The 13,784-nt window shown below is 35.2% G+C and overlaps 2 protein-coding genes across 2 annotated transcripts; both read left to right on the top strand.

The window, feature by feature from the left end:
- The first annotated feature begins 7,952 nt into the window (after positions 1-7,952).
- Positions 7,953-9,213, top strand: LOC143349337 (dTTP/UTP pyrophosphatase). Its single transcript, XM_076780512.1, has 4 exons — positions 7,953-8,330; positions 8,535-8,776; positions 8,842-8,988; positions 9,060-9,213. The coding sequence occupies exons 1-4, from the start codon at positions 8,241-8,243 to the stop codon at positions 9,196-9,198; spliced, it is 618 nt and encodes a 205-aa protein (XP_076636627.1). The 5' UTR covers positions 7,953-8,240; the 3' UTR covers positions 9,199-9,213.
- A 356-nt stretch (positions 9,214-9,569) lies between these two features.
- Fis1 (Mitochondrial fission 1 protein) lies at positions 9,570-12,113 on the top strand. The gene is made up of 4 exons (XM_076780533.1): positions 9,570-9,782; positions 10,215-10,424; positions 10,499-10,604; positions 11,244-12,113. Exons 1-4 carry the CDS (start codon positions 9,738-9,740, stop codon positions 11,333-11,335), a joined length of 453 nt encoding a protein of 150 aa, XP_076636648.1. The 5' UTR covers positions 9,570-9,737; the 3' UTR covers positions 11,336-12,113.
- The last annotated feature ends 1,671 nt before the right edge of the window (positions 12,114-13,784 follow it).

Raw genomic sequence — 13,784 nt, 5'->3', positions numbered from 1 at the left:
TCTTGATACAACTTTATGCTCATTTTATTTATGGTGTTCGAATTAAATTTAACGCGATCGTAATTAATTCTCACCTCGTGGCTAACAGTCTAAGATATAAATGGATATTAAAAAATGAAATTAATTTATTTTGGCCAAGTAGAAATTGGAAACAAAGTATAAATCGTGTTCATTTTAATTTGTTTGCTAGAGTCGCAAGTGAGAATAAGGGGAACAGCTGTGCAACGAAGACAGTACGAACGAAGGCGAAGCGAGAAGATAATTGATGCTTCGTGCAAGGTTCTACCGGATATTTGCTCAGAATTTTTACAAAATCGAACAAAACATACACCACGATTGAATGCTGCGCTGCGTAAAGGGTTCCAGTGTCTAGGTCATGTACGATTGTATAGAACGATTCGATTGTAATGATTTCCTTGAATAGCTTGTTCACGCACGGTTCGCGACACGTTAGTATTGTGCGTCTGAGCACACGAGATATACGAGTCTCATTTGTTAACGTTGCATTCGCCCGATGCACTAACATTGAATTAAACATTTCGGTTCGTTAAAAAATAACACTCGAGTTTCGAAATTATTCTTCGTTAAAAGAAGATTGCGATACATTTAACGTAACGATAACGTAAAATTGTTTATTCAATCGCGTGTTCGTTATTTAAAAATATTTTTGATATCGCACGACAGTTTCTTAGAAAAGTTTCACTCGCAACTTTATCCAACTATTGCAACACAGGATGTTTACACTCTCCAGTCGGGTAATAGAATAACAATTATAAAATTCATTCGTATATTATAATAAAGTTTCAAACACCTACGAAAAGGAAATAACTGTGATAATTCTGTGTTTACTTTCAGAGTGGAATGTAAAAACTTGTCTCTGCTTGTTCCTAAATTCTTCTCAATTAGAGTTTGACATTTAACAACTATTACTTTTTCTATTTATGGCGTTAACGTTTCGAGTACGCGTCTTTGAAACACAAAGCCCGCGGTTAACGTCGTCCAAATCGAACCTGACGCAAATTTAGGTAAATTGCACTTGTTACGATATTGGAATATCAGCGTTCTAATACGTCAATCTTCTATTTAACCCTGACATTTGCCGCGCAACATCCAATCGACGATAATGCATCAAAGTCCGCGGGAATGTAATTTTCATGGATTCGCGAACAATTTTCCTACCTTTATCGCCAATTTCAGCGACCGCGAAAACAAACCACGAAATACATAATACAGGATTTTGCACGTATCGCGTGGTAATTACTCGTAGAAAATGGATGGAAAAAGATTAGAACGTCGTTTACAGTTGCGTAAATATTAACGATACTGCGACTCGACGGAAAACTATAAACTACTCGCGCAGAAATACCTAGCGGTAACTCGATCTTGGATCAAAGTCCTCGCGTTATCGACGAGCAAGAAATTTCGCGTGTTCGGTGCATCGATATTTTCATTTCTCTTTTTTCTCGCGTACAGCCTTGAATAGTATAAGTAATCTCTACGATTCTTCTTTGGTTTCTCGTTACGTGATCGAGCACGTTATGATTCATCGATGCAGTCATGAAAACGGTGAGTCGTTCGTAAGACGAATCCGACGTAAAAACGATGTAACAGATTTTTATTAACCCTCTGTTTCCACCGACAAACGCGGAACGCGCTTGCATGGAAATTACGCGACAACAGAAACATATATTGTTCGGCAGTAATGAAAATTAATAGTCCTACCACCGACGCGTGACTTAATTATTGGAATGCGCGCGAATGTGTGCTCAACGACTGGAATTGTTAGTTACAGGTATACATATATACAGGGTGTTCGGCCACCCCTGGGAAAAATTTTAATGGGGAATTATAGAGGCCAAAATAAGACGAATAGTTATTAACAATTAAATTCAAAAATTTTAAATCATACTAAAAAAATTATATTTAGTTACAGGGGTTAATTACAATCAGTTTTGGTCATTACACATACCCCCGAAATCCTACCCACTTTCGAGAAAAAAATTCCAGTAGATACTAAAATTTTTAGACGAAATTCAAAAATTTTAAATCAAACTAAAAAAATTATATTTAGTTGCAGGGGTTAATTACAATCATTTTTGGTCATTACACATAGCCCCGAAATCCTACCCACTTTCGAGAAAAAAATTCCAGTAGATACTAAAATTTTTAGACGAAATTCAAAAATTTCAAATCAAACTAAAAAAATTATATTTAGTTACAGGGGTTAATTACAATCATTTTTGGTGAATACACATATCCCTGAAATCCTACCCACTTTCGAGAAAAAAATTCGAGTAGATACTAAAATTTTTAGACGAAATTCAAAAATTTCAAATCAAACTAAAAAAATTATATTTAGTTACAGGGGTTAATTACAATCAGTTTTGGTCATTACACATACCCCCGAAATCCTACGCACTTTCGAGAAAAAAATTCATTACTGAAAATATAACGTCTGATCATAACAGTTTGTTACCCTGAGAATTGAAAAGTTTCAAATCATTCTGAAAAAATTATATTCAGTTGTGGGGGTCAAATACAATCATTTTTGGTCATTAGACATACTCCCAAAATCCTACCACTTTTCTTTCATAATTTATTGTTTAATACAGATTCGATTGCCCAACTATTTTATACTTTACATGCTCATCTTCGCGTGCGATTGCATTCTTGGCCAAACATCGAACGAGTTCCCTATTGCGTAATACCGAAACGAGTGCACCCATTAAATATGTGTACGGCCAGCCGATTCATCAGCCGAATATCATAAGGAACCGTGGTGCAAAAGTTTTCGACGAAACTCGTCCGTGGCATTAATACCGGTTCGCGATTCTGATTCGTTATTAATCTTTGTGTCGAATGTAGCCAGCCTTTCTCGCAGGATTCCACGGCCATATACCGACATTTACATCGTGTCATTCATGTGACGCGACGTCCGTACACCATAGCATATGCACGATCTCTTTGAACGGGCAATACGCGCTTCCACCAAACGAGGAAAGCGTCTAACGTTAACAAACGTAACAAGTCCCTAGAAAATCAAGCATTTTCTTTACGATCGAATAGTCTCCATCGCGAGGAGATACTGCAACGAGCAGAACAAGCAATCAATGGTCCACGTTTCTTTCCTCGTCGGGACAGTAAATAGAAAGAAAGAGGGTAAACAGCGTGTATCTCGTCGAAGATTGAAATGTCAGAGTTTTCAGTCCTCGACAGCGATCGACCGTCACTTTGGAGTCTAGTCGAAGTCCGTCGGACAAGCTTCTTTCTTTTTAGCGACAACCTAAAGGTCAGAAAAATACTCGGCAGAAGGTGTGTCGCGTAGCTATTCGCGAACTTGTACATATTCTCGATATGCATATCGACGCCTCGAAATCGCTCCATCGAAAAAATCTCATTTTATTTATTAAGAATAGATAGGTGACTAGAAGAAGAGATTGTTTGGGGGTTTGCGTGGTCTAAGGACGCGTTCGATCGGATAAAGGAGAGATCTGGTTGTTCCGGGATCGAGTTCCGTTCGAATACGCCTCTGATCGCGGGCGTATTATCCGTAATGCTAAACGCAGTCACTTCGAGGCATGACGTAGCCCCCCATAGAAACGACTACGTGCCAGTCTCATAATGCGCGTCCTTTGAAGCAGCTTTTCGTGTTGTGTAATCACGTTTAATAACGATAGCCTGGCGATTACCCGCGCCTCGACTTGCCGGCCACGATTTTACCTGGTTTCGCTTTATGACGCCTTAAAGGACGCCGCGCGATGCGAATTTTCACGACTTCGCCGTCCAACTGAATCATTGCAAATTCCTGCGAGCAGCCGCGCGTTGCAAAATACCCTCCCCGCCGAAAGAGAAACCCACAGACGCGTAAAGGAGCGGTATTAACTTACAATCGGGATTAAGGAGACACATTTCGAGACCTTTCGATGCGCCCGCGAGGTCGATGAACCAGATTTTGAAGAAAGACAACGATCACGATGATCTTTACGCGCCAAAGATTATAAACATCGACAGGTCCCGAGCATACCTTGCAATTACGTCTAGCGTCGTTTTATTTTTATTTATCTTTACTCTGGCAGCTTCGTTCGTGGGACAATGTTAAATAAAGAGTTTAACGATAAAAGAACTTTCGTCGATAATTTCGAGAGAAACGTAGAAACGCGAAAAGATTAAAAGGGAAACTAAAAACGGCCACGAGGCCGATACCAAGTGTCGCAACGCTCCTACGTCTTATTTTTTTTTTCTGCGAAAAAACTCAATGTACTGCCGTCATGCGACTACGCATTAATTTCGTGTCGTGATTAAGAACGTTTAACACTCAATATATAGGGTGTTTGGCCACTCCTGGGAACAATTTTAATAAGGGATTCTAGAGGCCAAAATAAGACGAAAGTCAAGAATATCAATTTTTGACGGAGGCTTCGTTAAAGAGTTATTAAGAATTAAATTAAAAAATTTCAAATCGTTCTGGAAAAATTATTGTCGTTTGCGGGGGTCAATTACAATCATTTTTTATCATTAGACATACCCTCGAAATCCTACGCAGTTTCGAGAAAAAAATTCATTACTCAAATATAATGTCTGATCATAACAGTCTGTTACCCTGAAAATTGAAAAGGTTCAAATCATTCTGAAAAAATTATATTCAGTTGTGGGGGTCAAGTACAATCATTTTTGGTCATTAGACATACCCCCGAAATCCTACCAACTTTCTAGAAAAAAATTCGAGAAGGTGTGAAATTTTTCGACGGGGGAAAAAAAATTTCAAATCGTTTTGGAAAAATTATTGTCGGTTGCGGGGGTCACTTACAATCATTTTTTATAAATAGACATACCCCCGAAATCCTGCGCATTTTCGAGAAAAAAAATTCAGTATGGGTGGAACTTTACACGTTAATAACTTTTTAACGAAGCCTCAATCAATAAATTGGTATTCTTGGTTTTTGTCTTATTTTGGCCCCTAGAATCTTGCATTAAAATTTTTCCCAGGGGTGGCCGAACACCCTGTATAATATTGTTATGTAATGTCCATTGCAGATGCGCAGTGCAACATCCTTGTAATTACTCAACGCGTTTGGTCACTCGGATCGGTGGGTTTCTTTTGCGATGCCCACGCAACATTTCACTAAATGCGTGGACATAGAAGTACGCTCGTACTGGTAATTTCACTTATCTCGCCGAGTCTGTCAAACCAATTTCTCCTAATACACGAATGTCAAAAGCAGTACTCGACTAGAAACGAACCTGTAAATTCACCAAACTGGAAGAGCCAGGTCTATCTTACTTTCTTTTTTCGATCGTCGATTTCATAAGTGCGATGAGTGACGATGGCGTTTCACTCACCGTTTTATCCCCTTTAATTGGAATTGTAATAATTAATTGTACTACCCCGTTAGCCTTGATTACTCCTCTGGCTGTGTTGGCCATAATTTTAAGCGTACAGCGAACATCGAATGGCTTTTAATTCGTCGGTAACGAATAACTTCTTATTCTAAAGGCACAGATGGTCGAAGAACTATTTTATTCGCTATTCGAAACTATTGCTCCGAGTAACTGGATTATCTAATCGCGTTTCTTTCATTTTTATGCTTAAACTTTTACATCTAATTCTAATAGATAAAATAAAGTGGATAAATTCGAACAATTTCATCGGGAAGAATTTTAATCGTACAATTAGCTTACGTAAATGCTTACTCGAAATTATTTAAATAATGCCAGACTTTATCAATTAGTACTACATATAAGATATAAAAATCTAAAGAAACACAAACACGTATGTTGAGTCATTCAACGTTTGAGAATACACGTTTTATTATTAGTCCAGAAAAAAGATGTTAAAAACAAGCCATTCAAAGATATATAGTACGCAGGTTTACGTTTGATCTGACGTATATTGTACCTTATATTTGCATAAACCGCAGAGTAAATTTCCTGCCTTGGCGAAGATCGCTTTCTGATCTCAGAAAATTACTATTTCCGTGAATTGGCGATTCCGTAAAAAAGCAAAGGCATGAAATAACAATAGCATACATCATCCGCGTTTATCTTGGCATGCTGTTTATGAATACCCTTTAATAACTGGTTTTTAATATCCTGCTTGTCACAGCCTCTGATTATGTAGATCTTTAGATAGTCTGTGTTGTTTCCACAGAATCCTCAAGAATTCCGTGTAATTTGCATTTTTATTTGCAACAAAATATATACGTGATACACATTTTATCTTTATCTTCTTATATTATAAAATACCTAAATGACTGTAATCAAATAATTCTAGACATGGTTGCACTATAAGTAAACGTCACGATAATGATCCCTGTATCTATCTACGGTTATAGTTCATTTTCCAACATAATTTCCAATGTGCAATTCGTGCAAATGGATCGCCCCGTCGACCAACAACAATTAATAGACCCTAAAGACCGTGAATAGCGAACCCATCAATTTACGTAACCTCATTATCTTACCTTGTTTCTAGCGAGTTGATTTAGGATGCAATTGTCAACATAAACTTCGTTCAAACGTTTAACAACATAACTATAAGAGACCGAGGCTTCCCCTGCCATACTATAACGTTTCTCCTAATGTAATAATAGGTTTTAGTGAAAATTTTAAATTACTTTGCTAGTTCTCAATGTGAACATTCTAAAATTACAGAAAAGTCACGTAAAATGGATGTCAGAGTTTCTCATACGACAAAAGAAAGTTTTTGCTTTTGTTTTTAAAGCGAAGACGATTTTTAAGGAACGTGTGCTTGAACTTTATGGGGATACTTTTATTGCGACTTAACGGAAATGAAACTCTGATAAGACGTGGCAAGCACTCGCGACAAAACGTTCTAAATTAATTAATTCAACAGTTACGAGCACTGCACCGTCGAAACAATGCAAAGTATGACGAAAAAAATACCGCGAAATCTTTGTTCAGCTAAGAAGACTGCGGCGTAAAGATGGGTCAACCTTTCGCCTTGCGATTATGTAAGACCTCGGACTGACTGACCTTTAGGTTCGTTCATGGCATGCGGCATTTACGTAATTTACCGATTACGATGTATTAGAGTCTTCTGTGCCTAGAAAATAGTTCTCCTTCCCGCTCTAATATTTTTAAGCTGCGCTAAACACGTGTCCCATCCCCCTTTTACTCATCCGCCCTCAACAAAGTGTTTGTCTAATCGCGTTTCCAACCTTTTAACGAGTACGCTAAACCATGGCTGACGACGTTCATTACGCGTGGTTTCTTTTTAGAAATTCCGTCCACGACTGAGGCAACGCAAGGTTTGTTTGCAAATTTTGTACGCATTATGAACGAAATTATAATAGTTGTCGGCCTCAACTCGCATATACAGAATGTTCGGCCATCCCTGAGAAATATTTTAACGGGAGATTCTAGAGGCTAAAATAAGACGAAAATCAAGAATACCAATTTGTCGATTGAGGCTTCGTTAAAAAGTTATTAACATTTGAAGTTCCGACTGTTCTGAATTTTTTTCTCAAAAATGCGCAGGATTTTGGGGGTATGTCTATTCACTAAAAATTATTGTAATTGACCCCCACAGCTAACAATATTTTTTTCAGAACGATTTGAAATATTTCAATTTCGTCGAAAAATTTCACACCTTCTCGAATTTTTTTCTAGAAAGTGGGTAGGATTTCGGGGGTAGGTCTATTCACCAAAAATGATTGTAATTGACCCCCACAATTGAAAATAATTTTTTTAGAACGATTTGAAATTTTTTAATTTAATCGTTAATAACTTTTTAACGAAGCCTCTATCAACAAATTGGTATTCTTGATTTTCGTCTTATTTTAGTCTCTAGAATCCACCATTAAAGGGAAAGGGATGTATTATTATTAGTTTTAAAGTTCCCTGAGACTAAAACGACCCTAAAATGATTACGAAATTCTGTATCTATGATATCAGCTTTTTAGATATTGATTACTTTATATTATAATAGATTTCTTTTAATTCACATATGTCGTGATACGCTTATAATTCGAATTTTTGTTTTATCGAGAGTGAGAAGGAAAGATACATGCTCGCTTTCTTTCTTGATTTACTTGAAGCTATAGCAAATTCATCGTTACTCTTTTTGTTCTCGATGCACACAATTTTACGCGAACTGTCTACGTTGCACGTGCTTAAAAGACTTTAATTTTGCGTGTAACTACGAAGCAAAACTAACAAATTATTTTTTAAATTCTATCTGTTATTGTTCAATTGGTTCGTTAGAAAAAATAGAAAACGCAATGTTACAGCAAACAGTGCAAGCTTTAACAACAAACAGAATTGTGTTAGCTAGTGGGTCTCCCAGACGATACAAAATAATAAAAAAATTGGTAATTTCTAGTTTATAATGTCAAACATAAATTGTCATAATATTAAAGAATGGCGTTCGTAGATATAACCGAAATAAATAAAAGGGAAACAAATTTTTTTAACAATATTATGAAGAAAATAACTATAATTATGTTTGTAATTATATACTGTATCTCAGTAACATGCAGGTTTTACTATATAACAATAAAACTATAATAATACAGGGTATTAATGTGGAAGTAGTACCTTCGGTATACGATGAAAACTTGAATAGTTCTATGTATAAAAATTACGGAGAATATGTTCAAGATTTAGCAAAATATAAAGTACAAGAAGTATATGATAGATTATCAGGAGATCCTATCCAGCCTTCTTTAATAATTGGTGCAGATACTATGGTTACAATGGGTGATATCATTTATGGCAAACCAAAGAATGAGTCGCATGCATTTGAAATGTTGTCAAGGTAAAATAATTATGCATAAATGATACCACTACATTTACATGCTCTACAGATGCGACATATTTTAGTTTAGCAAATAAAGAACATATAGTTTACACGGGAGTATGTTTGAAAACACCAAAGACAGAGGTAAACTTTTATGACTCTGCAATAGTAAAATTTGGAGACATATCCAAAGAACAAATAGAGGCATACATACAAACGGGGGAACCTCTGTAAGAGTAAATCATTTTCCTTTCATAAACATTTCTATCGCGTGAAATTACCATTTAAAATTTGGTTATAGGGATAAAGCTGGAGGATATGGTGTGCAAGGGTTAGGTGGCTGTCTAGTTGAGAAAATTAATGGCGATTTTTATACTGTAATGGGTATACCTTTGTATTCAATGACAAAACGATTGAATGAACTTTTCTCTAATAAATAATGATCCATGTATTAAATGTAATAAATAATTATAACAAAAACGATCTATGTAATTTGAATTTCCTCAAATTTCCTAATACCTGAAATATTTTTTACATTTTTACAATACCATAATCGCATTTAAAAATGTAAATTGCAATGAAAGACAAAGATCAATTAACTAAAAATTATAACATTAAGTGATAATGCGATTGAACGTACAGAAATAAACAGTGATAGCCATTAGCAATTACACGTAACAATTATCGATTTCGATGTTATACTATCAACTTTTTAGAAGATGTTTTATTGAAGGGATATTGTGCAGTCGAAATTTGTAAAATTATTTAAATTTCACGTGGAATGCCGCGTTGCTATTTCACCAATGCATTTGCAGCGCGAAACGGAAGAGTATGTGTGCACTTGATTGTTTCTTTGCCTGACAGTCCGTTTTACCGAAAAGCAGTTGGTAGATTTGTGATGTGTTCTTTCCTTTTAAGGTAGAATTTAGGACAAGATAAATTGTTTTCTCGTGTAATTCGTGTAGTTCTATATTAGAAAATGGAGGATGTTCTGGATGAGGTTGTTTCATCTGATGATTTGAAGGTACATCTCGATAAAAGATACTGAAATTGTTCTTAACTTTCTTGTGTTTTTTATATACATATATTATTAGGGAAAGTGTTGGATATAAAATACCTTCCTAGATTGAGCTTCTCGTTTTATAGCTGAGCTTTGTCTTTCATATGCAATGTCTAGACAATTTGTAGAGGTTAGGAAGAATTCAGAATTGTTTTTCTGGTTTCAAGGTTGCAGACGTTATTAGTTTTCTGTAAAATTATAGTACATTATTTTAGAAGTGTCATTATGATGCTTAAAATATGATTTAAATTTTAACGATTTATATATTCAGTTACTTGATATTTCTAATAGAATTATGTTTGTAAAAGCTTTACTTGTATGCATTAAGTTATTGCATCATGTATTGCAAATTATTGACTATATATATGTATAAGATATGTTGTCTAATTCTTTCAGAAATTTGAACGTGTATACCAAGATCAATTAAACTCATCCAATGTGACACAAAAAGCACAATTTGAATATGCATGGTGTCTTGTTAGAAGTAAATATCCTGCTGATATTCGAAAGGGAATAATTTTATTGGAAGATCTATATAGTAATGACAGCGAAAGTGAGAAACGAGATTGCCTTTATTATTTAGCCATTGGAAATGCTAGAATAAAGGTAAGATTTTATAGATTCATCCAGATTCCTTTTATAATTAAGTTTATTTATTAATTGAGTATTCTATATTGCAGGAATACTCGAAAGCTTTAACATACGTTAGAGCATTTCTTAGAGTCGAACCTGGAAACCAGCAAGTACAACACCTGGAGACATTGATCAAGAAAAAAATGGAAAAAGGTATTTTATTAATTCATTTTATCATGGATAATAGTTATATAACAGTTAGTTTACTTATACTTATTTCTTTGTTAGTATTTTCATGGGTTGGTAGTTACTATATTTCGTTAATTTAAGGTTAGGTTAATTTTTGTGTTCTTTAATGAAGCAAGACCAAAGAATAATTGAAAAAAAGATAAATGCATTTCTAATCCGTGGTAATTCATTTAGACGAAAACAACTAGCAGTTATATAAATATTACAACATAGATTTTTAGTAGTATATCTAATAACAATTTTCGTTGTTCAAGTATTAAAATGGAAAACTTAACGGTATTGATTTCTTTTATCTTCTTGTTCTTAACCGTTGTATGACGCAATTCTAGTGTTCTGCAATCTGGTTACATTTTTGGTTAGGAATCGACACTTGAACGAACTTGGCGTAAATGCGCACTATTTAGTTTCTAACGCGAATAACTTCAAAAAGGTTAAGAATCACTTATGGATGGTAGATGACTACGGTTTTTAACTCGTTCTTTTTTAATTATATACCAGCTTTTATTTCGGGCGACAATTCTTTCCTCGTGTTTAGCGTGCTAACGGTTCGACGCCGCTCAACAGAATGAATACTACCAAGGTTATGTTCTACTTTGTTTACAGAGGGCCTATGTGGCATGGCCATCGCAGGAGGGGTTATTATTGGCGTTGCAAGTATCGTTGGCCTCGGAATTGCAATGTCCAAAAAACATTAATTCGAAGAAGCAGAACTTGTAACTATTGCTTGATGTAAATTAGTTGCTTTATATGAAAAATTATACACACTTTGTTAACCAAGATATACGTCAGATTTCATAAAGAAAAGAAAAGAATTATAGTAATTTCGTGAAAATTTAATAAGCCGCGATATAATTCGTAACATAGAATGAGAAATCCATTTTTTTATACAAACAATAATTAACCCAGAAGTAATAAATATCGCTTGTGTCGATACGTGTATTTATTTTTTATTTAAGAGTAAACACGTTTTTAGTAATATGTATTTCTTTAATTCATGGAAAAACATTCCGAATGTGTTACGTTTAGTCGTTTGATCATTTGAATGTATAGTGTTATCGAAATGGATTTATTTTAAATCTACACAGCAGGGGAATACGCGATGCACAGTAAAGAATCTACGCCGAAAACCCGGACGAAACTATTCTGAAATTCGTTCAATATTCAAACTCCCATAATTTTCAGAAATAAGTGTCTATGGGGTAACATCCGCCCTTAAATATGAATGTGTATAACTGTAAATGTTATCTCGTATTAATCGTATGAATTCGTACTATCGAAAATATAATCATTATTGATCAATTTATATAAACAATCACACAAATTATAACATATAATGTATAAGGAAATGTTACTTGTTTATTTGTGTAATATTGTTAGTCTTTATTCTTAGTCCTTGTGTTTATCCTCATTCTCATCTTCGTCTTTATTTGTAGAAAAACGAGACAGAAGTAAATCCATAGCTTCCTTTACAAATGGAGTATGTTTTTTTTTTATACTGTCCTTATGCTCAATACAAGGGAATCATTTATAATGTCCTCGTTATAGCATTCAACATAATTCTTTCGAGCGTAATTTTGAGACTTTCGATACGAATGAAAATGTTTATTTCGGACTTGGAAGTGCAATTGGCAAAATTGAACCATAATTGGTGTCATCGGATTCGATATAACAATTACAAATCAATTCCTGTTATTACTTCTAATAGTTTATGATTTAACAAAAAGTCTAGTGCCGTTTCTATTGCCATCATTTGTTTTGGCATATCGACAATAATAATACCCAGCTTTGTTTTAAATTCTTTTGCTCTGTTATACATACAAATTTCCCTAACAGTGTGCCTGATATATTGCACTACCTTGAATAAGAAAAATTGTTGAAATTGAATTCTGTCCGGATGTTCGGTGCAGGTACCTCACTGTGCGGTATTAGCTTCTACCAAAGTTTTCAGTACTTATAGACATAGCTTTTATACATAAAGATGAAAACATTGTACGAACCTATTTAAATGTAATGCTACATAAATCTAACAGAATAAATGTTTTGTGTTACGTTAACGTCTATGTCTCTCGCAACCCAATATCGCTTTATTTACTTTGACAAATAGATTATTTTAAAATCCATTCGGATTTACATTTACGCGTTTGTACATGTCGAACTTTATTTGTCGTTGATTGGATTTTACCACGACAGTTGTATGCAAATATACCGCGGGAAGATAAAATCAGGTGAGATAATACTTTTTATATATAGATTTATTGATGACTTCTTAATATCCGTTGATAAAGTTGTTTATGTACAAAATAACGCTGGAATATCCCTATAATATTATTATATTTAGTGACCTATGTTATGGCCCAACGACTCGCTAAAACCACTGCTCCTCCGCTCGGTTTTCACGAGTCTGTACGAAGTTTTCTTATTCTTTACGCCAAAATACGGAGCGCCGTTACTATTTTTCTCGAGCGCGTCGTGTTTCCGTCAGTCACTTTTCCGCCATACTCCATCGTAACGCTATTTACAGTTTTGATCGGTTCCAACCGCTGAGAAGGCAGTGAAAAGAAGGCCGCTGGAGCCAGGATCGCGCTCGTCTTTATTATACATTTTAATAAAGATTCATTAAATGGGAGAAAATCGTATCTTATAGGCGACGAATGATTCTTACACACGCTATCTTCGGAAGTGTATTTACACGCAGCCCACGGTATAACGTCGATTCCTCGAGCATGCATACACACACGTGTTAATCGCAATCGAAACGAAAAATAATTCATCGCTTGGAACAGCCTTCTTTTTTATTCTCTGCGATAAGGTCAACAGCGCCTACATTACAGGTTACAAGCCGTACCATTTTATGATCGACTCGATCACGATGGCGCTCCCTCGATCTTCAGTATACCGAATAACTAATTTGTTTAGAATCGTTTTTGGAATAGAAATTATATGGCCAGTGTAAACGCGCTAAAAACGGTTTAATAAACGTGTAAATGTCGATTTTGATCGCGTCGAAGACGTAACGTCCATCTTCTCGGAAAGCAAACACGGTTAAAAGGTTACATGGCAGTGCAAACGATCGTAGTAAAAGTTATCAATCGCTGTCTCGGAACAAGTAAAAACGTTGTGCGTTGGAACCGGGGATGCTTAAAA

Source organism: Colletes latitarsis, chromosome 13, assembly GCF_051014445.1.
Source record: "Colletes latitarsis isolate SP2378_abdomen chromosome 13, iyColLati1, whole genome shotgun sequence".
Lineage (NCBI taxonomy): Eukaryota > Metazoa > Arthropoda > Insecta > Hymenoptera > Colletidae > Colletes > Colletes latitarsis.
Note: the sequence above shows the minus strand (reverse complement) of the source record. Positions and strands in the feature narration are given on the sequence as shown.

Coding starts and splice junctions, on each gene's coding strand:
- Fis1 (XM_076780533.1), top strand. CDS start 9,738: ATGGAGGATGTTCTGGATGAGGTTGTTTCATCTGATGATTTGAAG. Junction 9,783..10,214: donor TTTCATCTGATGATTTGAAG/GTACATCTCGAT, acceptor TAATTCTTTCAG/AAATTTGAACGTGTATACCA. Junction 10,605..11,243: donor CAAGAAAAAAATGGAAAAAG/GTATTTTATTAA, acceptor CTTTGTTTACAG/AGGGCCTATGTGGCATGGCC.
- LOC143349337 (XM_076780512.1), top strand. CDS start 8,241: ATGTTACAGCAAACAGTGCAAGCTTTAACAACAAACAGAATTGTGTTA. Junction 8,331..8,534: donor ACAAAATAATAAAAAAATTG/GTAATTTCTAGT, acceptor ATAATAATACAG/GGTATTAATGTGGAAGTAGT. Junction 8,989..9,059: donor ATACAAACGGGGGAACCTCT/GTAAGAGTAAAT, acceptor ATTTGGTTATAG/GGATAAAGCTGGAGGATATG.